The following is a 26,379-nucleotide window of genomic DNA, read 5'->3' on the forward strand; positions in this document are numbered from 1 at the left end:
TCACATGGAGGCTGAAATATTTAACTCCACCCTGAAAAGATAACAACTGCAGCCAAGTAGATGCCATTCTTGCTTAAGAATCTTCCAGTACCCTTTAATCTATGGTAAACATGTATATAACATACAGAGATATAAACATTAAAAGCTTCACCGACTCAGACCTATTTAATTTTACACCAACACTGTATGGGCAAGCCCCATTCTTTGTTTTCAAATAATCTGCAAGTTTTCTGTGGACTCCTTAATTGCTTGCGTTCAAAGTTGGAGTATCACCAAGCTTTTTGAGACGCCTCTGGCTCGCTTGTCTGCCATATTCAGTGTTTTGCTTTGACTTTCCTTCTTGCATCTTTATGTTTCTTTCGACAATCCTGCAAGAGATGTATGTTAAAATTAACATATGTCGGAAGCGACTTGACAGCACTTAACACCCACAACTACATTTATGTCAGTATTTTGAACATTTCAGCTTCAGCTAGCTACTCTATATTGTATAACAACTGGCAGCAGTTTGAAAAGCATGAATGAAAATTACATAAGATACATCTACATGTTCACAAACTAGGATAGAGATAAGTTAATCAGCACCAGAGAGCCTTTTAAATCCATTATAATGGACGTGCAAGATGCTTTTGTGACTGAGATCATACCGCTTGCCTTGATAAATTAATATTGATAAGAGGCTCATTTGGAGAGTGAGATCCCAGCCCTCTCAGGGCATTTTGATGTACCTGTGAACCAAATGTATCTGAACTACTTCAGGGACATGCTGGAAATATATGTTGTTTCCTTATGCTATCACCAACCTTTTATTTTCAGGACCAGCGTTAAGTGAATATGTACCTACTTACTGAAAGTTATCTAGTAGACTACCAGCTGGCTCCACTTTTGTCATCATTACTACTCAACATCAAGTGAAGCCATCTTATCAGGAGCAGCAGCCTTGGTTGGAAACACTGGAGCAGTCAGTCTTCACTAAAGATATGATTGCAGTCTCCCTGAAATAAGGACTTACTGCTAGCACCCTGATGTGAATCAAGACCACCGGACAGGTGGAGGGTATGGTTTATGAGGAGCCACAAATGGGCCTCCATGGATGCGACTCCTAATCTTTGAACTTCTATCCCCATGAATTATTTGTGACCTCTTCGTTAGGGGTCTTCTAATAGCAGGTAAAAATATTTTACTTTTATTTTAGGAGGCCTTTTTAATCTAAATGTTTGGCTTGGTTTCAATCTGTGGTTTTAAGGTCGTATTTTCCTGGCTTAATTATAAAGCAACAAAATTCAAGTTACCATCATCAGCCGCCAGCTGCTTTAAGCAATTACTAGCCTGCATCCTACCACTCCACTCAGCAAAATTTGGAACCTTCCTCAAGCCCAAAGAGCCTTCATCCAATGTAAGGAACTCTTTAAGCCTGAGGAAGGCTTCAGACTTTACTGAGTGTAATGGTAGGATGCAGGCCACTAACTGGAAAGATGGCATGTAAATTAATCAGTTATACTGACTGCATGTTTTAAAATAAAAATGAACAGGGACCCTGGCAGGCACAAGGAGTAATTGCTACAATTTGCTCCGTGTGAAGCTTGCCTTGAAATGCTTGTTAGCACAACAAATTACTTCCTGCAAGGTATGGGATGTTAGAACATCTAAAATTATTGGCATGCTGTTTACTTAGTAGCTTAACATTTGGGCACAATTAATCATGCTGACAAATTATAAAAGCTCTATATAGCTTGGGTCCAGGGTATCATGGGGAGCATCTTCTCCCACATGATCACGCGTCACATCATTCAGATGTAAAAATCTATAATGGCATAAAGAATGGTGACCCCACAGTTGTGGAATTGCTTCCTAAAGGAGTCCTGCTGAAGCCCAATGCTACAAGTTTTTAGAAGACTACTATAACATTTTTTTAAAAGGTTTTGATTAGCATTTTAGTTATCTGTTTTCTTCCTTACACACCTTCACTTCACAGTGTTCCATTCTATCCTAATTAATGGTTTGATGAAATAGTTTTATGATATATGCAATATGTGAGGCACTTTGCCTTGTTTTTCTAAAAGAAAGGCAGAATATACATTTTAAGAAACAAACATATATACACGCACACACAACAGACTCAGGGGACATAGTGAAACTGCCTATTTTACTCTTATGCTATTAGCACTACTTGTATGGTTGCCAAGATTTATACGCTATTTAAAAAGGGTGTGCCTATCAATTGTAACAAGCCAGTTTCACAGATAAACATTTTGGGACAGACCAACTTATTTTGTCAATCACACATACTTCATGTAACATTTGTCGCCTGCTTTCCCAATCATCTCTGTCTTCATCAAGGTTGGACGATCGGCAGAAGAGTTTTGGGCCCTCTGGACAGGAGATTAAAAAAAGTAAGTTTTGCTTACTTTAATCTTTCTATATGTTTAAGTATCAACAAGCAAGTTACTACTGTACGGTACAGAAACCAACAGTCGTTCTTGATGCAGTGTTTGTTGTGCCGCTTGCTGGGCGAGCAGGAGACAAAATAGCAGATAAGGCTGAAGGTAAGCATAAAATGATGTACAATGGGACTAAGCATTCCAGCTTTAAATATGCGCCAGTGGGACTGAAGTAGTTTAGGGGAACAATAAGGGGGCACAAGAGGGAAGCTTACAGAACTAAGCACGGGTTGGATAGAAAGAAACGTCACACTCTCCACACTAATACTAGAACTCATGGGCATCCAATGAAGTTGCTGGGCTGTAAATTCAGGAAAGCCAACAGGAAGCACTTCTGAACTTATGGAGTGATTAACTTGTTGGATTCATTGACACAGGATGTAGTGATAGTCACTAGTTTAGTTAGCTTTAAAAGGGTGAGTAAATGAAGAATCCATGTTCAGAGGCAGTAACCATCTGAATACGGGGGAGCAACAGGGAGGGGGGGAGGCTTTGGCCTCCATGCCCTGCTTGCAGGCATTCCAGGTACATCTGTTTGGCCACTGTGTTTAACAAGACACTGGACTAGAATGGACCACTGGTTTCATCCAGCATGATTGGTCTTATGTTCTAGCTCAAGATATGATGCTCCAGTGGTACAGTGGTCTATTCTCCCTTTCTTGCACTGTTACTAACCATGTTTCTTTCCATAAGCACCGCTGCACTTGCATAGCTTAGAATCCAAGCCATAACATTAACAACTATAAAGGTAAAGGTAGTCCCCTGTGTCAGCACTGGGTCATTACTGACCCATGGGGTGACGTCACATCACAATATTTCCTAGGCAAGCTTTGTTTACAGAGTGGTTTGCCTTTGCCATTGCCTTCCCCAGTCAACTACACTTTACCCCCATAACAATATTCAAAACAGAGGCATATTAGAATTTCTGATTAGTTCAAGCAGTCATCAAAGGCATGGCAGAAGAAAAAGTCTTCACCTATACCTCTCTCCTGAATAAAGCCACTGAAGAAAACAGGTGAACACCACCCCCTCAGAGCACATTCCACAAAATGCAGCAGCAGCAACTATTGAAAAGCTCTGCTTCTGAAGGAAATCAGTTGGAGTATTTGCATCAACTGAACTGCCAGATTCGGTTTCTTTGTTTTGTTTTTAAACCAACAACACGAGCCACAGAAAATGTGTCTGCATGTCAGATATCCTGTCTTCTCTGATCTCTTGGACTTCACTCTTGAGAGACAAGGAACACATCTGTTAAACAAACATATATATGCCATTGATGAGTTATGCCATTCAGGAGTTTTTGTTGACTTATACCTGTACCTTTTAATCTTTCGTCATCTTGGGAGAAGAAGAAGAATCTAATGTTTGAGTGTGGTGCAGCTGGAGACCTAAAAGGGAAACAAAACAAAATCTGTTTTGCTTGAGAAGAAAACAAGATTGGTTTCTCAGCATTTGAGGAACAAACTTAAAAATTCTCAACCAGTAATGTAAAATTTAACTGAAAAATTAATGTGTTTCTTGAATTGTAAGTCTAAAGGTCAAATGGATCCTCAGCAACTACTGTTTCAGAAATGTTTAGATAGCAAACCAGTGTCCTTTTTCTTCCTCCTAAGATCAAGGAACATTAGGAATGGTAATAAATGTAGTTCCTATTCTGAAGCAGTTACAAGATAGAAATTTCATTTGCATTTCAATATATCATTCAACATAAACATTTAAACAGCTGGCAAAACGTTCCCTGTGAAACTGTTTTCTCGGCTTGGGATAAAAAGATCATCCTTTTTAGTCCAGGGAAGGATCATCTGCCAGAACAGGATAGGAAGCAGCTTTGGGAAGATTTTGACATTGATTTCATTCAAATTGCTCATAAAAATGATTCTTCGTCTGTGTAAACATCACTGGCATGGTGTTTGGCCACTACTTGTGACATCCTGTAATCTCGACAAAGGGGTTAATTTGAAAGGGAAAAAATCGCAGTTGGGTCTAGAGATCACTGCATAGTTGGGTCTCATTTAGCCTCACATTCTATGAATTCTAATATTTAAATGTAATTTACGTTTCTTCAACATTTTCTGTTTCAACCACTTCTGGCTCATCATTGTCTTCTGAACTACTATCTTGAAAACGGGGATCTTCTTGCCATGCAACTTTTGAAGGCTTTATTGTTTCAATTAGATAGGGTTCTGCAAAAACAAAACGGTACAGTGAGTGATTTATGCTTTCCTTTCTGTATAAAAAGCTTGCAAAGGAAAACGAAGTCCACAGACTTTTGTTGTCAAAAAGGACAATAGCACTAGCAAACTAATCTTTCCTCGCGTGATGGTCATAATACTAACTCCATGTGGATTCTAATATGCATATAGGGCAACTAGAGATGGTTCTATTCTCTAGGACAGTGATGGCGAACCTTTTAGAGCCCGAGTGCCCAAACTGCAACCCAAAACCCACTTATTTATCGCGAAGTGCCAACACGGCAATTTAACCTGAAGAATCCCCCTGAAAAATCCCCCTGAAAGAACCATGCAAAATAACAGCGGCGGGTTAGCTATGCACATGCTAATGGCTATGCAAACTGGAACAAAGGAGCAGGCGAGTGGGAGGGGTGGAATTTCTCCTTTTGCTTCAAGACCGTGAATAGGCAGTTTTAAAGTTGCATTTTTAAAAAGAGCTTTGAGTGAGCATCAAAACTGACCATGCATAAATGGCCAGGGTGTCTGTTGTGGGGAGGGGAAGGTGACTGAAAGCCGCTTTGATTCTTCCTTAAGTGGTAGAGAAAGTCGGCATATAAAAACCAACTCTTCTTCTTCAAAGTGAAACTTTATATTTGTAACTGAACCTTCAGGAAAAGAGGTAAATGATTGGGGGGGGGACGACACCTGGCAACCCTAAGGCAAATAGATGAAGCAAAACCTGGTCTATGTTCAGAAGATTCTGTCCGAAAAGAGGGGTATGATTTTGTCCCGAGTCCACGGCCTGGGACGGGCTCTCGGGACTACTCCCCAATCCCGACGCCGAGCCCTACCCTCCAGGAGACCATCGACCCCAGGAGGAGAAGCCCCACGTACCTGGCTGGGAGGAGGAAGAGACAGAGGCGACCCCGTCCGCAGGCGGCACCTCCGAAGCCGGGAACGTCTGGGGAAGTGCGGAGAAACCGAGCGCCGATGTTGCCCCCCGAGAGAGAGCTTGCAGTCCCGTGGCGGCAGCCCCCGCCACTGGGGACGAAGCAGGGATGCCCGCACATGAGGGGGCAAGCTCCTCGGGACCCGGGGACCTGGCGGAGGCCGGGATTCGGCGCCGCGTCCCTGCGGGAGGGGGAGGGAACGGCGCGGGGGGAGACGGCGCCCGAAATGCTCGGCTGGAGCAAGAAGGGAGGGGGAGGAAGGCGGCAGCTGCAGGAAGGAGGGAGACGGGAGTCCGCTGGGCCAGACAGGATGAGGAGCAGCTCCGCACCGGAGTGGAGGAGCAAGCTGCGCAGAGCCACCCGACACTGGCGGGAACTTTGAGTGGGAGGGGCCAAACCCAGGTGGGATGGGTGTTGGAATATGAGACTGCACATGGCAAGCAGATGGCGAGCAGATGTAAAAGATCTATGTGACAGCCAGGTGATTGGTGGTGTCACATGACAGCTCAATGACTGAGCAGAAAAACTGGCTTGTACTGGACTGAGCTAGATAGTCCTGGAGACAAGGCAGCCAACAGGTGATTGGCTGAGAGACTATGCCAGATATGTATATAGGTGTGTTATATATGTATTGGGTTGTGGGTTGTGGAGAGTTGATGACCAAGCGGAGCATTCTGTCACTGTGAATAAAAGAGCACTTTTGTACTACGTGCTGAGTCTTCTGTGCTTACTCGCCTGTAGAGCTGCAACGCTTTCTAACATACGCCAACAGGGTTATGGGCCCAGAACAGCTCAACTGCGCTACATCCTGGAGGTTCTGAACAGAGGTACTATCTGTGGAACAAGGGCTGTAGTGAGCAGAAGGCGAGTGGATGTCTGAGGTTGAGTCAGACGGAGCAGAGGAGGTGCCCAGCAGGTCTGTCAGCAGCAGTGCGTCTGAGGCGGAGGAGGAGAGCGACACGGAGCAGGAGCAGCAGGGAGCGGGAGAAATTATGGCTCAAGCTGCAATGTCCTTGCTTGTGGAGAAGCTCACTTCTACCAACTACAATGTGTGGGCGTTACGAATGCAACACTACCTTAAAAGAGAGGCACTGTGGATTTATGTCTCCAACCCACCGGATCCTGAGACGCCGCAGGACGTGGTGAAAGATGAGAAGGCACTGGCAAGCATAGTGCTGAGCGTGGCTGACGACCAGCTTGTCCATGTGACGGGAGCTTTGAAAGCGAAAGCAGCCTGGAACTCATTATCTCAGGTCTACGTCCAAAAAACAGCTGGCTCTTTGATAGCCATAACGAGGCGTTTGTACAGAACTTTTCTTTTGCCGTCAGTTCCTGTGAGAAACCATATAAATGAACTGACTGAATGTTTCCAAATGCTGGAGCAGAGGGGGAAGACTCTACCGGAGGATGATAAAGTTTATATACTCCTGAGCTCTCTGTCTGAGCAGTATAACATGCTAATTACAGCTCTGGAGTCGGTTGAAATTGATAAACTAACGTTACAGTATGTTATTGGAAGAATTTTGGAACATGAAAAGAGATTGCTTGCAAGAAATCCTGAGAAGCCTGCCAAGCCGGAGGGAAACCTGCCAAGCCAGGAGACGCGGAGGTTTGCCGGCGGAGAAAGGAATGCGGAGCAGAGAAAGCCGGGTGATTTACAGCAGCACGTGGCTCTGAGGGTCAGACGTTGCTACATCTGCAAGGCTACAAATCACTTAAAGCGTGACTGCCCAGAAGCAAGGAAGAAAAGCCGAAGGGACCAGTCGTCACGTGAGTTTGTGAGCGGTCAGAAGGCATCATTGGTGCTGACTGAGCACAGTGACACAGCCGGTGTCTGGATTTTAGACTCTGGTGCGTCACAGACCATTTGCCGGCATCAGGAACTTTTAAAAGACACACGGGACTCAAGTTTGCCGCACGTAAGCCTCGCTGATGGAAGGAATTCTGAGGTGACACGTGAGGGGAGTGTATGGTTCCCAGCTTTGAACTATACATTTAAAAAGGTGCTATGTGTCCCTGAACTAGAGAATAATTTGCTAAGTGTAAGTGCCCTTGACAGGGCTGGATATACTGTAACATTTACAGACAAGGCTTGTAAGATATCCAAAGGTGGGAAAGTGCTTCTTACAGGGAAAATGTGTAATAATGTGTATGTGGTAGAAAATAGGCATGTGGAGGCAAAGATGATAACTAATAAGAGCCCCCATGACAATTGCATACATCTGCTACATAGAAGGTTGGCTCATGCAAATTATGAGACCATAAAGAAAACGCTAGCCTTACTGGGGAAGGAAAAAGTTAAAGAGTGTGGGAACTACCTGGATTGTGAGGTATGCAAAAGTTCCAAATCTAAGGCTTACCCAGTGGCTAAGCATAGTGAGAGACTCTCAGACACTGCATTAAAGGTAGTGCATGCAGATGTAATAGGCCCCTACAGGGAGAGTCACTCAGGTAACCATTACGCGTTGATTCTGGTGGATGATTGCACCAGATTCTCCTGGGTGTATCCTTTGAAAAAGAAGTCACAGGTGTTTGAAACATTTAAGTATTGGGCCAAAAGAGTGCAGAAACAACTTAAATGTACCTTGGATTCTCTCCAAACAGATTTTGGGGGAGAATTCATGTCAAATGAGTTTAAGAAGTGGTTACAGGTGCAAGGTGTGAGGCACAGAGTTGCCAACGTGGCGGTGCCAGCAGAAAATGGTGTTGCTGAACGACATGGGGGAATGCTACAAACAAAAATGTATTCCATGTTGCAGGATGCAGGGTTGCCAATGACATACTGGGCAGAAGCAATAAAGGCCGCCTCCTATGTTTCCAACAGGATCTGGACCAGGTCCATACAAGACATACCTTATAGGGTTTTGTACCAGAGGGATCCTAGCTTAGGTTACCTCAGAGTGTTTGGTACAAAAGCCTGGGTTGATGTGCCAATATCCAAGAGAAGGAAAGGAGGAGCGAGAGCTAAAAAACTAACCTTCCTTGGGTATCAGTCTGGCATGAAATCATACAGGTTTGCTGATGAACATAATTCTCTCAGCTACAGCAGAGCTGCGAATTTTTGTGAGGGAAATAACTGGGCCAGAATTCATGGACAGGAGGAGCCAAAAGAAATTGGGCTACCATTGACAGATCTCTCACAGGATGCAGATGGGGTGAAGCAGGAGGGGTCTCCTCAAAGGGCTTCATCGCCAAGGGCTGAAGAGGGGAGACAGATTCCTAGGGTGTCAAGCAGGAGCACTAAAGGAATTCCCCCGGAGAGGTATGGTTTTGAGACCACTGATGTAAATCATGTACAAGTCAAAGAACCAAAGAGCTTTCAGGAGGTAATGGCTTTGGAAAGCAGGGAAAAGGAGGCCTGGCTAGAAGCCATGCAAACTGAGTTTGATTCCCTGAAAGAGAATAAGGTATTCTCTGTAACAAAACTGCCAGCTCAGAGAAAAGCCATAGGGTGCAGATGGCTTTACAAAGTCAAACAGTGTCCAGAAGGGAAGATACTCCGTAAGGCCAGGCTTGTGGCTAAGGGTTATTCCCAAGTTGAAGGGCAAGACTTTGATGAATTATTTGCTCCCACTGTGAAGGCTGATACTATAAGAGCTGCATTGTGTAAAGCTGTCAGAGATAACATGTTAGTGCACCATTTTGATTTCACCACTGCATATCTGAATGCAACAATAAGTGAAGAAATATATATGGAGCAGATCCCTGGGTTTGAATGCAAGGGTAAACAAGGAGTATTAAAATTGCATAAGGCTCTGTATGGATTAAAGCAGAGTGCACGTGCATGGTCCCAATGCATTAGTGAAGCATTGGCAAATCTTGGGTTTAAGCAAGGTGTTGCTGATCCTTGTATGTTTACCAAATGTGTAAAGGGCTCTGACTGTGTTGTATTTTTATATGTTGATGATCTTTGTTTGTTGTGTCATACAAAGGAACAACTAAACTGGTTTAAGGAGGCAACTGGAAAACTGTTTAAAATGAAGCATCTTGGTGACATTCAAAATTATCTGGGGGTAGAAATTACCAGGAACCCAGAAGGATATTTTGAATTGTGCCAGGAGAAAAAGATTGAACAGCTCCTAGAAAAATTTAAAATGACAGAGGCCAAAAGCACTGAGACTCCCATGACAACAGGGTATGTGAAAGAGGTGGATGATAAGGTATTCCATAACAAAAATCAATACCAATCGTTGGTGGGTTCATTGTTATATCTGTCATGTTGGACAAGACCAGACATTTGTATGGCAGTACATTTGCTTTGCCAGAAATGTGCATGTCCATACATGAAAGACTGGAATGCAGCAAAAAGGGTGCTGCGATACTTAAAAGGCTCAGCTTCAGCCAGGTTGTGTTTAAAGGCTGATGCAGAGGAAACAATCACAGTGTATAGTGACTCCAGTTGGGGGGAAAGAGAAGAAGGAAAGTCAACCACTGGGTACGTGTTATTTCTACATGGGGCACTGGTTATGTGGAAGTCTTTAAAACAGACTCATGTAGCTACCAGCACATGTGAGGCAGAATATTCTGCATTAAGCGACAGTGAGATTCAGCTGGAATGGCTGTGTCAACTGGCTAAAGACCTAAATCTTGAATATGAAATGCCTGTAAGTGTTTACTGTGATAATACTGCAGCACAGCAATTGGCTGGATATCAAGGTATTAGAACAAGAAGTAAACACATCACAATAAGATACCAGAATGTCAGGGAAGCGGTAAACAATGGTTTAATGGTTCTGAAACATTGTGCTTCAAATGTAAATATTGCTGACGTTTTCACCAAATGTTTGTCTACTGAAAAGTTTGAACTATTTAAAAGCAAATTGGGGCTTGCAATGTCAGTCTAGGAGGAGTGTTGGAATATGAGACTGCACATGGCAAGCAGATGGCGAGCAGATGTAAAAGATCTATGTGACAGCCAGGTGATTGGTGGTGTCACATGACAGCTCAATGACTGAGCAGAAAAACTGGCTTGTACTGGACTGAGCTAGATAGTCCTGGAGACAAGGCAGCCAACAGGTGATTGGCTGAGAGACTATGCCAGATATGTATATAGGTGTGTTATATATGTATTGGGTTGTGGGTTGTGGAGAGTTGATGACCAAGCGGAGCATTCTGTCACTGTGAATAAAAGAGCACTTTTGTACTACGTGCTGAGTCTTCTGTGCTTACTCGCCTGTAGAGCTGCAACGCTTTCTAACATACGCCAACAATGGGGCGGTCGAGCGCGGCAGCAAGACCACGGGAACAGGGGAGGCAAGAGTCTGATGGCCCAGGGACGGCGGGGCCCAGAGAGCTTAAGGGGGTGGAAAGCCCATAAAGGCGGAAGCGGAGGCAGAGGAGGAATGAGACAGTTGGGTGTGCTGGGCGAAAGCCATAACACCCTCTGCTGGGAGGAAAAGCGGAGGAGAGCGTCCTAGGCAGGCATGACGGCTCCGCGCGTGCTGAGTCGCGCACGCATGCCATAGGTTCGCCAACACGGCTCTAGGAGAATATTTCAAGAGGCTTACACTCTGACCCATCCTGTTGGTTCACGGTTGGGAAAAATCATGCTAATTATTTTGATCATATGGCTGCCCACTAAAGCAAGTTTAAATAAAAAGTGTCTTACATGTCCTGAAATATGCACAGGATTGGGATTTAAGCAGCCACTTGAAGAAAAAATTCCTCAGTGGAGAAGCAGCTACTGACAATGTCTGTTGGTGAACACCTGTGGGCATGTTTTGGTGCACTGATGGTATATTTAACAGAAGGTTCCCAGTCGGTCTTACAGATCACAGTGGAAAACAGAGGTGGCAGTCTCTTAGATTATGGCTTAATAGATTACCACCAGCTCATTGCATTAAGAATGGAAGCAAAAGATGCATATACTGCCACTGTCAGTGCATATACTTCAGTGCTGATGTAATATGCTACTGGTGGTTCATCTTTTATCTTCAGGTTGACCAAGCGCAAGCCTCTTCTTTGTAATAAAGGGCAACCCAACAAAAAGCTCATCACATTAGTCTGGCCTCAGAGTTAGATATATAAATAGAGTTTTGAATGGAGATACTGGGTTTTTGCTGACCCTGCCTTGGTGCAGCAACGTAACCAAGCTTTACTTGGGTTTGGTCTCAGTAACTCCCTGAGCAACACACACCATAAAGCAAAATCAATCAAAGAGTTCATGGAGAACTCAGATGACCCAGGTTGCTCAAAGACTAGCATCAGCTATTCTGAGATTTATTTTCTTCTTGAAAGGGGTCTCCCATACTCCCTATGTAAGTTTTCCAAGGTAAAGTGACAATTCAACTTATGTTCGGTTCACGAATCTGTTTATTCAAAGACTTCCGGTCCCATGGAACCAATTCAATCTAAATTTCTTAGATGCATTTTTGGTGTTCCTCATTGCGGGTCAAATGCAATTCTTAGAACTGAATCAGGGCAGATGTCACTTGAAGCTCATAGCTGGTATCAAGCTATATGTTTTTGGTTCAAGCTAAACCTTAACCCAGCTGGGCTAACCCCCTTAATTCTTTCAATTAGCTACAGCTCAGATTGGGTGGATATGGTTGAAAATAAAATACAATTACTCAACTTCTCCCCCTTAGCAATATACCATCTCGGGTTCTCGGGAGCTAAAGAAATATTTAAACAATGAATCTGGGATACAGTTCTTCAGGCTGATAAAGCTCGGGCACACCTCTATTGGGCTGCAGGAAATCATAGCTAAAATTTTGTGCTGGCAAACTATCTTTACGTTTTAGAATTCCCCAAATACCACAGAGCTTTCACCCTAGCCCATTACAATTACCTGCCCTCAGCGCTACTGGGAAGGAGATATTTGCGTATCCCCTACTCTCGACGTCTGTGTTCCTGCCAATTGAATGCAGTCAAAACAGTGTAACATGTGTTATTATATTATCGATTTTATGACATCTGTTCCACAGTTCTCATCCCTACTCTATCCAAGTTCCCAGGAAGATCTGAAAAATTCTACACATATCTCCTTGCAGATTGCTACAATGAGACGACCTCTGAATGGCCAAATTCTGTGCTGAGACTTTATCCATAAGGAAGCAGATGTTCCAGACTTTTACATAACCTTTATGTATAATTAATTACAGCACAATAAGACTGTAGATTTTAATCTTTGTATATTAATTTTACATATGTATGTAAACCATGCTGTTAAATTGTTGTTGACTGATCTCTTGATTGTAATAAATGTTGGTTGGTTGTTTAACATTTTTCAACCAGCAGAGTGGGGGCCCTTGTTAAATTTATCCCAGATGACCAAGCTACTCATAACAAAACAGCTCTGACAACAGCCTTAAAATATGCTCTGGTACCTTCTTTCATAGGTGATGTCTCCTCTTCAGCAGCAAAAAAGGAAAATGTGAAGCCACTAGTTTCTTCTTGCTTGTTACTTTTATCTTTGTTTATTGGTCCTACATCAGCTGGAATTGCTTCGTCCACATTATCATGTTTATCCCAGGGTATTATTTCTGGTTTTTCATCACATTTAGTAGATTCAAGTACTTCTCTCAAATCCACAGCAACATCATAAAATATTTCTTTAGACACCTCGGGCAGCTTCTGGGTCTCCTCCCTCTTTTTCTTCTTTTTTGCTTTACTGGAGAAATTAAACACAAATGAGTCTTAATGCTATAAAGTTAACCTATAAAAACATCTTACACAGCTATTTTCCAGGAGTTCCCGCCTACAGATATGCTGTGGGTTACTACTTCTTGTGGTGGAAACAGACTGTTCATCATATTCCCCAGCAGCCACTTTTGATCCACCCAGAAGGCACTGCTGGGTCAATGGGTTGGAATGATGTTGGTGTTGGTGTAATGAACTGAGTAGAATTGGGCAAGGTCCCCATCTCACCCAATGTAAGATCTTAAAAAGGAGTCCGGAGTCTCTGTGAAGTCTGATTCACTATGAAGAGATAGCCCTGAAATCATCTCATTCCTCCTAAAAGCACATTTTTTTCTTTTTGCCTCTCCCGGTTACTTGTTCAAGCAAGTTAAATCCACTCATGAAATTACCACTGTATAAAATGGGTGGGTATCAGGAATGAGGTGATGGAAAACAGTTCAATTGGCAGAGTAACCCACTCCAACAAGCTACTAATGCAATAATTACCTTTCTTTTTCAGTATTTTCTGGCTTTCTTTCAAACACTGCATGGTCCTGCCTTGTAGGATCATAGCGTAGTGTGTTAATATCCCTGCAGAAAAAAAACATGAAACAGGCATTCCATATTATCCAGATGAAGAAGTTGGATTTTATATGCTGATTTTCTCTACCTTTTTAAGGAGAATAAACCAGCTTACAATCTGCTTCCCTTTCTCCCTACAACAGACACCTCGTGAGGTAGGTGAGGCTGAGAGAGCTCTAAGAGAACTGTGACTATCCAAAGGTCACCCAGCTGGCTTCATGTAGACAAGTGGGGAAACTAACCCGGCTCACCAGATTAGAGTCCACTGCTCATGTGGAGGAGTGGGGTATCAAACCCAGTTCTCCAGATTAGAGTCTGCCACTCATGTGGAGGAGTGGGGAATCAAATCTGGTTCTCCAGATTAGAGTCTGCTGTTCATATGGAGGAGTGGGGAACCAAACCCGGTTCTCCAGATTAGAGTCCACCGCTCTTAACCACTACACCACGCAGCTTCTCTCAGTTTAATATCCAACCTTGGCATTTCTATCAACAATTTCTGAAAAAAATGTTAATAAATTTCATCAGATGCACCACCACAAAAGAAACATTTTACTGCTCACATCTAGTGAAGTAGGATGGGGTAAAGACGCAAAGGGTCCAATAATTCACAGTGCCAGCGCTGGGAGCAATCTAGGACCTGTTGCCTTGGCAATCCCTTTTTTTGGTTTGCTGTGCTACACACACATCCTCTGATAGGATGGTAAAAGAGATAGCTGAACTTTGATTTACACAATTGCATTTGATTTCTCCAATACAAAGGATCAGGTAACCACTTATAGTTGGATAGCCTAGAGTTAGCCTGAATATAAACTGGATGCTGATCTGCAACCTTCAGACCTAGAAATCTAACCACAGGGCTATGGCAATACTTTTAACAGGTTTGTCATGGTGATTGTGCACTTCTACTATTCTAGAATCTCTAATCCAAGGTGATACTAGAAAAAACAAGACCCAATTAAAAAGTACATTGTTTTGAAATTGAGAGGCTACTTCTCAATGCCTTAGGACTTAAAACCTTTATGTGTAGGTATGTGAATCACGTGCCACTGTTTTCCTATAAGTCTGTTTTGCCTGTTAAAGAGGTCCATACTTGAATTTCCTGGCACTTGCAGCCTGCTTGTTAGACTTGGGATGTTCTACATTAATATGCAGAAGATTTTTCAAGATCTCAAGATTCTTCTTTTTCTCTAATGCAAGCTCCTCCTCGTCATCTATTTCCAGTTTCTTTAATTCATCTAAGAGAAAAAAATAATTTAAAACGCATATTTACTGTCATAGTCCTTAGACTCAAAGTGGCTAACAAAGCATCACCAGGTTGCAAGGACGCAAAACATAATAGTCCAATTTACAAGATTTTTAAAATGCACAATTAAAATCATACCAAACAGAAACACACTAAAATGAAGGCTGCTGAAACAGTTTATCCACCACCGAATACTCTCTGGAAAATCTTTTACACACACAGTAAAAAACAGTGTGGCGTAGCGGGTAGAGTGTGGGACTAGGATCTGGGAGACCCAGGTTTGAAACCTTACTCTGCCATGGAAGCTTGCTAGGTGACCTTGGCCAGTCACACACTCAACCTAACCTACCTCACAAGGCTGTTGTGAGGATAAAATGGAGGGAAGGAGAACAATGTAAGTTGCTTTTGCTCCCAACTGGGGAGAAAGGATGGTATAAATGAAGTAACAAATAAAAGGAGAAATTAAATACTAGTAGCACATTCCTCCACATGAAGTCTGCTGAGTGACCTTGGGCCAATCATAGTTCTCTTAGAACTCTCTCAGCCCACATGGAGGCAGGCAATGGCAAACCACTTCTGAAAGTCTCTTGCCTTAAAAACCCAACATGGTCGCCATCAGTCACTCATGACTTAACGGCACTTTTCATCAGTGCAGAAGCGTGATTATCTCCATGCATACAGGATGGGATCAGCAGGTGTCCTTCTGTTATAGTTTTATCAGCTTTTGACAACTCCAAGTATCAATCTGTAGAACTAATACTGAAGACTTAACTGGATTTTTTTTCAATGTTTGCATAATCCATATCATTTTAAATATATTTTCAGCTAAGCAGTATCAAAAATATATTCCTGATTATTAAATAATAATTAAAAACACAAAAATGACATTGCCTCTCCTTAATGTGGAATATGTCTGTGTTGATAACATCCTATTAGAAATGGTAAGTGCACAAAAGATAACTATTCCTATTCAACTGTCCCCCCCCTCCCCCTCCCATCCTCTACAACAATCTGACGATGGGAACAGAGTTTAATACTAATGCAGCCAAGCAAAGTAATGAACAACAATTCCTGGAATTCATTCATGAACTTTATGGCAACCAAGGTTCTGTTTTAATAAAATTCTACAAAGTACTCTCCAGAAGAAACAAGGCCGTATCTAACCTTCTGGTTCACTGTCACTTTCAAGGAACCGAGAATCCATACGAAATCTTTCATCTGTGCCAAATCGTGACTGCAAGTGCATGAGCTGCAACAACAAAAAGTCAATATTCATTCTTTGGTAGTTTATCTCATTTTAGTGGTACTTTGATCACTACTAAATGATAATAGTGACATAACTACCAGAAAACGTAAATAGTTGTCTTCTCCAAAAAAAAAAGAAATCCTTCAGATGGATTCTGAATGGTGAAGGAAGAAACCCAACAAGTGAAGGAATTTTTATATTTAGGAATCCTTTTTTCATCTAATCTAAAATGGGGACCACATCAATCACTGATAAGAAAAAAAAAAGCAAAAACCTGAGCTGGCAGGTGCTGTTCAAGTATTTAACTTGAAGAATAATAGAGACAACTTTTATGAAATGGCCATAAGGATTGTGTCTGTAAATGAAAATATTGACCATCTTTTATTTTATTTTATTTTTTTTCTGCAAAAATTATTAAACATTCCTTGTTGTGTAGCTGGCGTGGCTCTCTGTTCAGAACTGGGCCAGCCTTCCCCTTGAGGCCAGGGCTTGGTTACAAGCATTTAGACCACTGATGGCGAACCTTTTAGAGACTGAGTGCCCAAACTGCAATCCAAAACCCACTTATTTATCGCGAAGTGCCAACATGGCAATTTAACCTGAAGAATCCCCCTGAAGGAACCATGCAAAATAACAGCGGCGGGTTAGCTATGCACATGCTAATGGCTATGAAAACCGGAACAAAGGAGCAGGCGAGTGGGAGGGGTGGAATTTCTCCTTTTGCTTCAAGACCGTGAATAGGCAGTTTTAAAGTTGCATTTTTAAAAAGAGCTTTGAGTGAGCATCAAAACTGACCATGCATAAATGGCCAGGGTATCTGTTGTGGGGAGGGGAAGGTGATTGAAAGCCGCTTTGATTCTTCCTTAAGTGGTAGAGAAAGTCGGCATATAAAAACCAACTCTTCTTCTTCAAAGTGAAACTTTATATTTGTAACTGAACCTTCAGGAAAAGAGGTAAATGATTGGGGGGGACACCTGGCAACCCTAAGGCAAATAGATGAAGCAAAACCTGGTCTATGTTCAGAGGGTTCTGTCCGAAAAGAGGGGTATGATTTTGTCCCGAGTCCACGGCCTGGGACGGGCCCTCGGGACTACTCCCCAATCCTGATGCCGAGCCCTACCCTCCAGGAGACCATCGACCCCAGGAGGAGAAGCCCCACGTACCTGGCTGGGAGGAGAAAGAGACGGAGGCGACTCCACCCGCAGGAGGCACTTCCGAAGCCGGGAACGTCTGGGGAGGCGTGGAGAAACCGAGCGCCAATGTTGCCCCCCGAGAGAGATCTTGCCGTCCCGTGGCGGCAGCCCCCGCCACTGGGGACGAAGCAGGGACGCCCACACACGAGGGGGCAAGCTCCTCGGGACCTGGGGACCCGGCGGAGGCCGGGATTTGGCGCCGCATCCCTGCGGGAGGGGGAGGGAACGGCGCTGGGGGAGACGGCGCCCGAAACGCTCGGCTGGAGCAAGAGGGGAGGGGGAGGAAGGCGGCAGTTGCAGGAAGGAGGGAGACGGGCCAGACAGGGTGAGGAGCAGCTCCGCACTGGAGCGGAGGAGCGAGCTTTGCAGAGCCACCCGACGCTGGTGGGAACTTTGAGTGGGAGGGGCCAACCCCAGGCAGGATGGGGCGGTCAAGCGCGGCAGCGAGACTGCGGGAACAGGGGAGGCAAGAGTCTGATGGCCCAGGGAAGGAGGGGCCCAGAGAGCTTAAGGGGGTGGAAAGCCCATAAAGGCGGAGGCAGAGGAGAAATGAGACAGTTGGGTGTGCTGGGCGAAAGCCATAACACCCTCTGCTGGGAGGAAAAGCGGAGGAGAGCGTCCTAGGCAGACGCAACGGCTCCGCATGTGCCGGCAGAGAGGGGTACGCGTGTCGAGTTGCGCACACGTGCCATAGATTCGCCAACACGGATTTAGAATGTTCATCAAGTCACATTTGAGCAGCAAGGGCTATTTGGCTTTTCTGAAAGAAGACTCTTTTAAGTCTCTGAGAAACTCTTGGCTCTCAAGGTTAACCTGGATACGATCCAGGGCCTGAGCCTTCATGCAGCATTTGCTTTGGTGAGAAACTGTGCAAAACTAATCAAATACCCAATTTTTTGGTATTCCGCTTCTGAAATCTCTTCCCTATATCTATATATTGACTTCCCAAAGCCTTTTAAGAGTTTTGATTCTGTCTAGACTAAATGCTCACTCCTCTGTAGTCGTGAGGGGTAGGTTCATACGTTTATCTTATTCAGAATGAATCTGCCCGTTCCTTAGGTAAGACTGACACAACTGTACATATCCTTTGGGAGTGTCCTCTGTATGCTACCCCAGGAGGCATTACATTTTACGGTGTTTGCAAGTTTATTCTGATATATATTCTTATGACAGTTCCATATCTACAGTATTTGCTGACAGGTATCCAAAACGAACTCTAGCAGCTGCAAAAATGTTTTACTGATTTTTGTCTGTTGGGTGATAAGTGATTAATAACAACTATTCACTGCTAAAGATCCATGTATCATAGAGCTTTTATTGGATGAAAGGAAAGGATAACAGTGACATCACACATGGACAATGTAAGATCTTTGGACTTACTATGTGTCCAAATCAAGGGGCAAAAATGGCTCTGGAAACAGCACCCTCCTCCCAGGAGGGAAAGTGAATAGGGCCTGGGATGGAAGGAGCTGCCTCCCCACAGCTTCCACTTTGCACCTGTCTATCTTGTGCAGGTCAGGGTTGATGACTCCTATGAGGCAGAGGCCACTGGTTTACAGCAGTAGCAGCTCCCACCCCCCTCATAGTGGACTAACTCATAGTGATGGTAGATCCCACCTGCTTTGTGTCTGTCTGCCTTGAGTGGGGTGGAGGATCCCATGAGGCTGACAGTGCGGTGGTGGCGGCTCTCACCAAGTTTGTGTAGGGCTGTCCCAGGGTAGGCCCCCTCAGGACTTTCCTCAGTGGCCTTAAAGGCCAGTTTGTTCCTGATGCAAATAAATGAAATGTTGGAGGATGCTGGAAAAGCTCAAGGTGTATACAGTTTAAATTGAATGGGCATAACAGAGCTTTATTAGGAACAGTGAAGGCAAGAGTATGGATGAATTAACTAGTAGCAAAAGAAACAGAAAAGGCTTTGTCAGTACCATTATATGTTTCCGCAGATTTTAAAATAGGTTGTATTGTTCTATTGGTGTACAGGCAGATGGAGAGAAATCAAAGGACAGAACCAATAGTTATTGTAAAAGGCATATTGATTCATTGGGATAATCTGTCCGGAAACTGGGCAAAAAATGGATGAAATGATCACAATTCATATGTTGGCCCTAAACACTAAAACATTATTCAGCACTCTTTGAGCATGCTTACAAGTTTTGCTACAAGAATTCAACTGGAACTCAGAAAACGATTTACTAACCTTCTCACCAGCTTTACCCTCAAACTGAGGTTTGATTTTGAATCTGTCATCTTCTTCCTCGGCTGTATCTGGCTCATCCTCGCTGCTTTCAAACAGCTTTCCAGAGGTTTTAGTGGTGAACTCCTTGGACATAGTAATACATATAATTTTAACAAGTTAACTTATTTCTTAGGGCATTTAGAATTTCGATATATCTTTTGCCCCCACCCCAAGGCATAATCTACCTTTGCTTATTTATTAAGCTCTGAATTTTTATTTTGGCAGCCAACCCTAAAACACACAAACATGTACAGACTGTAGTTTTCTCCTCCATACTGGGCTACATAAAACAGATTTGTCTGGGATTCTTCAGCAGCTTCTTTGAATAAACTATTGTAGTCTACTCACTTTTCCTAGCAGCTTTCCTCCTGAACCTTTTTCCGTGCTCACCAGAACTTCAGCTTCACTTTCACCATCTGAATCAAATACTATGTGCTTCTGTTTATTTGTTGACTTGATTTCCTTGGGGGGACAGGGATAAGTGTATTATCAGTTATGAAAATTAGCAATTTTAATATGAGAGATACATTTGGTGTAAAAATGGCAAAGTGCATAGGTCTGCCTATAGCTTGGGCAGGGCAATATAAACTGGGGAAACAGTATGTGGGCACTACAACATAGGAAAAAACCCTAAAATTTAGTTTTCTTCCTGTTATGATTTTCCAAAGGCATAATATCCTTGAAACTCAGGCTTCTCAGAGCAAGCACAGGTATTATAGTACAAACATACCTACAATGATGTAACACCCCCCCAACATCATCATTTCTAAAAGTTAAAATAGAATTACCAGATGGGCAAGAGCTCCCTGAATAAGTCTCTTCTGCAGATCTCTCTCTTTTTGCTTCTCTTGCAGAGCTGCCAGCCTTTTTTCATTATCCTGCTGTTGCTTTTCCAGTGCATCTGTGGCAGAACCCAGAAGGGTCTCTCTCCTTTTCGGAGGGATATTCTTCAAGTTCTCACTTAGATCTGAACCTTTGCAACTAATTTCTATCGGTGCTTTCTTGGAAAAAGATTTCAGATCTGTTGAGACCTTTGTTTCAGTTAGAACACTCCTGTCACTGGTTTCTGCCTCACTGTCTTCTGTGTTGAGTGTACTGCAGTCAGAATTTCCATCTGATTTTACTATGCATTTTCCCCTGTGCAAGTCAGATTTAATTTTTCTTAATGAGAGTAATTTACAATTAGGATTTTTGGTCGCAGAGTCCAAGCACTGGGGATCTGATGTACTCTTCAAAGCGTCTGTACCAATAAGGTCAGAAGAATCACCACTAGCTTTACTTTTATGTGCATCCGACTCATCCTTAGTCAGCCTCTTTATGGTTCCTTTTTCACTTAGTGACCCTATTCCTCTAAAAGGCTGAACTTTCAAACAAGAGTTTCCTTCCTTCGGATTTTCTTCATCAGCACTTTCTTCTTTTAAAATAGCAGCAAGAATTTCTTCTGGGGAGATACATTTTTTAGGAGTAGGGGAACCTGTGGGTGCCCTTGGAATATTTTTGGCACGACTAACTAGAAATTCATTAGTTTTAGATTGAGTGTCAGTATCATTACCTTCTGTATCATCATCTGAAGATTCAGCATTTTCGTCTGCTAATCGTTCTAAATCTTCTAATGTAAGGTCTAGTCGGTAACAGTCTTTCATCATGGTTTCATAATCTTCATCCCCTTCAGATCCACTTGTGGCGAGATACAAATCATCATTCTCCAATTTGCATTTATTAGCATCTCTGCTTTGTTCAGTTACAACCTCAGAATTTGGTTTTTTGGGTATTGCTGTTTTTCCCCCTTTCAGTTTGTCAGATGTTGACCCATTCAAGTCTGAAGAATTAGAACATGTAGTCTGTGACAATATGCCTTTCTTAAACCTTCCATCTTTTTCTTTTGTGGCCTTTGATCCATTTAGGGATTCCTGTCTTCTCTTTTTTTTATTTGACTTTTGAGTCACAGTTATAATTTCATCAGTGTCAGCTGAATCATCATCAGATTTGTTTTCAGTGCTCCTTAGCTCACCATTGCATACTTTCTTCATAGTGTGTGCTTTTTCTAAAGACCAGTGAGTACTATATTTCAGTTCAAAATTTTCTCCAACAACTTCCATACTATCATCTTCAGGCTCAATATTAGGGTTAACTTTCTGCACTTTCTCTTTTGCTATTGCGGCTCTAATTTCTTCATCAGTATCAATATCACTTTCAGATGGGTTGCTTCTCTTCCTGCAAGATTCATTTACAAACATCTGATCCACACAGGGTTTTTTGTATTGCTTAACAATATGAGTGCGATTTTGAACTAGTTCTGTCCTGTGTATATTTATTGTTTTTGTTGACAATCGGCTACATGATTTCAATTCTGTTTTACTCAAGCCACCACAGTCCTGTACTCTCATTTTCCTTTTAGGTGGCTTCTTATAAACAGGAAATTGTCCTTGCCGTTTCTTGCTCATGATGTTAGCATCTTCTTCCAAATGCCAAGTGAGTTGGGAAACTGGAACTGTCTCATTAAGGTCTGAATCCAATTTTTTAAGATTGTGGCAGTATTTGGAAGGGTCATATTTCATAATGTTGTTGCGTGAATTAAGGACAAAAAAACTTTTTTCACTCTGTAAAAGCTCCAAAAGTTTACAGAAAAAGCAAAATGTTTTATAAGGTAGTTCCAGAAGGGTAGCTGTCTTAGCAAAATAAAACAGAAGTCCAATGCCACCTTGAAGACTAACATTTATTCCAGCACCAGTTTTTGTGCATCTCAAGCGAGTGCTAACTCATGAAGGCTCACGCTGGAACAAATGTTATTAGTCTTTAAAGTGGCACTCACTCAGCTTTTCCCCTCCTCCTCTTATGCTTTCTCTTTTCACACTCCTCCCACCTCCAGCTTTATCTTATCTTTCATCTTTTTAATTCTTTCTTTCTTCCCTCACCATGCTGACACTAACCTAGGCTTGGAATCCTTGGCAATACTGGTAACGCCAAACTGGCCACTGAGATCTCACAACATGGTATGAAAAGATCTCAGTGGCACTATTTTTTCAAAAGAAGCAGAACTTGCTTCTATGATTGCAGGTGGTTTGAACTGTACCATGTATTATATTAACATTTATATTTTTCTGCAAACCCAGGGCTTTCTCCCCACATTTGAAGAAAAATACATGTATCTGTACATGTTCCCACTGTGTGAATTTTTTGATTAAAACTGAGAGCTTTGTTCAGAATTAGATGAAATGATACACATGCTACAAAAATCTAAAGAGTTAGATAAGAAAAACCTTTCTGAGTATGATAGTGTTTGTCCTCTTCTTAAAACTTTTCATCATCCTAGAGTAAATATTTCAATTGATCATCTAGTAGTATATATGACAAATAATGGCAATCAAATATATGGTACAAAGACAGTGTCACATCATAACCCACAGCTGGAACAGCTTGCTTCCAGTTAATGGTATAGCTTCTGCTTATTTAACATATACTCAGTATATAGAAAAGGATATCTTATTTGTGTGTTGAGCTTTCATGTGGAGGACAGGCAAAATTCTTCCGAACTTGCCAACAACCCAATCCTATTAGATAGAAAGAAAATATACAATAATTTTTGAAACTGTAATGCAAAAACTTTAAAGAAATTAATATCTGACTGATTTGGCAGATTTTAAGGGTGTCTATTTTTTTCTAACCATTTACAGTGTAATAAATCCCATGCCAAATTACTTCAGTCTAAAAGCCTATTGGTTTGATTGGAGTTAAATGGGAATAAACTATGCATTGTTAAATCTAGAATTAGGGGGCACATTGACATGATCTGATCAATCAACTGCCTTCCTATTCATTAAGTTCACTATACCTTATGATCTGGTATTTCTGTTCCTGGTACTGCTTTTACACGAAAATCTACAACTCCAGATTTCTTCATAGATTCTAGAATGTTGGTCATGCCATTAGAGCTTGTTTTTTCCTTCATCACACTGGCCTCTTGACGCTCCCGTGCCAATCTGCATCATAGCACACAACTTCAGTTTGCCAGAACATACACATACCTATTGTATACCTGCAGAGTCATGAATACTAGTAGCTACTTTTTACAGATACCCTACCAAAATTAATTCAGACAACTGTCTTCCCTCCATATACATAACTCACTACAGTCCACATTAAATATGGTGTACCTCATAGGCTATTTCATCAGCTGTAACAGAATGCAATTTTAGAAAATTGAAAAAAAATTACACAGACACATTATGTTATTTTTGCAAAGATCTCTTAAGACAGTTCACTTGCTGATTAAGAGTGTAATTCAAAAATAGGCTGAAGCATCATCAAGTGGTTTTCATTAAAAGTTCTGCTTGCAAAATGCTTCATATTACCTGTGCAAAAAACATTCTTTGGCCAATTCTATTTGTAGTGTTCCACCTTTCCATTTGGTCTTATTTAACACAGATATACCTACAAATAGAAAGCAAACAGTTTTGTTAACACAGATATTGTGAAGACATTCAACTTGATTATTTATCGTTAGGTTAAAGTATTATTGATTAAAGTGAAAACCAGTGTAGTCTAGTGAGCACAGAAGTTGAGTTTGGGACCTGGGAAATACTATTTTAGAACACCAACTTAGCTGCAAATGCCAATGAATACACTGCTGCCCTATAAATGACTGTGACAGCAGGGGCTACTTAAGAAGATTCAACAGAGGGTTTTTTGAAGGCAGGAGGGGGAAAAGTGGAATGTTTGAAGGTCAACTCTGATGGAGAATGTGGTCAGTGGGAACATGACAAAAGAAGCAGCTAGAAAGCTATATGAACACTGGATGAATACATCCGTGAGAGTTTCAAGGAGCAGAGATGAGCAGGGATAGGTCATATTTACTAAACATTTTATTCTAAGGCACTTTAATAGCAATAAGGTGAGAATATCACACTATTTTATCCTTACTACAGATATAAATACTGCAAAATATTAACAAAAACTAAACTTTTTAAAAATAAATTGTACAGACTGTTCTAAACTTAAACTTAAAACAGAGATTAAAAGTGAAGGGGAAAAAAAGAAAAACAGTTGCACTAAAGTTGAAATAGTTCTACAGTTCAACAAGAGTTCTCCCCTCTACAGGAATAACTGTACAATCCTAAATAGTCATATCCTTTTAAATCCACTAAAGGCAAGGGAGCATCTCTGCTTCGCACTGCACTGATAATGTAATTTACTAGTTTTGTTTCAGGTATCTATTAGATGTTCACTTCACAGGAAAGATAAAGAGCCAACAAAAATCAGATAGCAGATATACTTACATTTTCTAAGATCTTTTTCTGAAAGGGTGATGCTGATATATGCAAATGTTTTTGTAGGCTTCCCTGTTTAAGAAAGAGACACATTATTCCATCATTCAAATTTTTGAAAAATAAAGGAACATACCTCCAAGAAAATGCATATAAAAAGATGCTTTGAATAGGAAATTAAATAAGATGTAATTTTACTTTTAAAGAATGAAAATAAATTACCTTTTTCATCTTTCCGGATAACAATTTCTGTGTCTGTAACATTTCCAAACTTGCAAAATCTTTCCCGCAGTTCAGCTGCAGAAACTGTATGATCAAGTCCTCCAACATATAGCCGCTTAACAACTGGGTTTTGATCCATATTCAAAATTCAAATCCCCTGACTTCTAAGCATGTAAAAGGACAAATGAAAAACTAGATCATACCTGAAAAACTAGACCAGATTGAACAGACAACTCTCAATGGACCTTGGTACTTTATGAACTCTGATAAGAATCTCTATTTTCCTCAAGCCAACCCCATATGTGCATTTCTGGGTTTGAAACATGAATCCTGATTGTGTCTAGTATTTTAAGAGACACGAATCAGTTCAACACTGCTGAAGTGAAGTAAAACAGAAATTAGCTATGGTTACATTAAAAAAGCCCTGACCTGGATGGCCCAGGCTGGCCTGATCTCGCCAAATCTCAGAAGCTAAGCAGGGTCAGCCCTGGTTAGTGTTTGGATGGGAGACCACCAAGGAGGACCAGGGTTGCTGTGTAGAGGAAGGCACTGGCAAACCACCTCTGTTAGTCTCTTGCCTTGAAAACCCCATAAAGGGGTCGCCATAAGTCGGCTGCGACTTGACAGCACTTTACACACACACATTAAAAAAACGTAGATTTCTACTAACACAATGCCTCCACGAAGGCTGCAAACCTGAATACACTTAACAGGAAAGGGCTTCATTCACAGTAAACATGACTAGAACCGGGCTGCAGCTTGAAAGTACGCCTTGCTGAAACCAACAGGGACGTTTAAACCACTGTAACACCGCTGTCTCCTTCTCTCTCTGTCACTAAGCGAGATTCGAGGCAAAAATAAATAAAAAGCTCACATCGACGAACAAGCCCGATTCGCAAAAACAAACAGACACTGCCTTACGTCTTACTACAGAGCCCGCTCCACTCTGCCAAGCCCCACGAGAATTTCCTTCTGCCTTCGACAGCATGGCTTTCCCAGGCGCTCCTTGTTTTCCTTTCCCCCCCTCACTTCCGCCACGGACTGCGGAACATGGTTCCGCATCACGTCACAACCGGCCCAACCCCTCGACACGAAAAGGACGAGAGTGACGCGGCCTTGCAGTCCTTGCTAACGTTTCCGCTCCGTCCATGGACTGGCTTCCCATTTTACCGAAAAAAAGGTTTTCAACACTGAGATTTAAAAAAAAAATT

The 26,379-nt window shown here is 42.2% G+C and overlaps 1 protein-coding gene across 1 annotated transcript; it reads right to left on the reverse strand.

The window, feature by feature from the left end:
* Window positions 1–282: 282 nt before the first annotated feature.
* NOL8 (nucleolar protein 8) lies at window positions 283–25,322 on the reverse strand. Its single transcript, XM_056854651.1, has 16 exons — window positions 25,169–25,322; window positions 24,959–25,021; window positions 24,035–24,113; window positions 23,515–23,662; window positions 23,165–23,233; window positions 20,471–22,243; window positions 20,031–20,144; window positions 19,644–19,766; window positions 16,172–16,256; window positions 14,855–14,999; window positions 13,690–13,773; window positions 12,891–13,174; window positions 4,498–4,624; window positions 3,762–3,829; window positions 2,290–2,372; window positions 283–368 (listed from the first exon to the last, which is right to left on the reverse strand). Exons 1-16 carry the CDS (start codon window positions 25,305–25,307, stop codon window positions 315–317), a joined length of 3,438 nt encoding a protein of 1,145 aa, XP_056710629.1. The 5' UTR covers window positions 25,308–25,322; the 3' UTR covers window positions 283–314.
* Between the last annotated feature and the right edge of the window lie 1,057 nt (window positions 25,323–26,379).

The sequence above is a fragment of the Euleptes europaea genome, chromosome 1 (genome assembly GCF_029931775.1).
Source record: "Euleptes europaea isolate rEulEur1 chromosome 1, rEulEur1.hap1, whole genome shotgun sequence".
NCBI lineage: Eukaryota > Metazoa > Chordata > Lepidosauria > Squamata > Sphaerodactylidae > Euleptes > Euleptes europaea.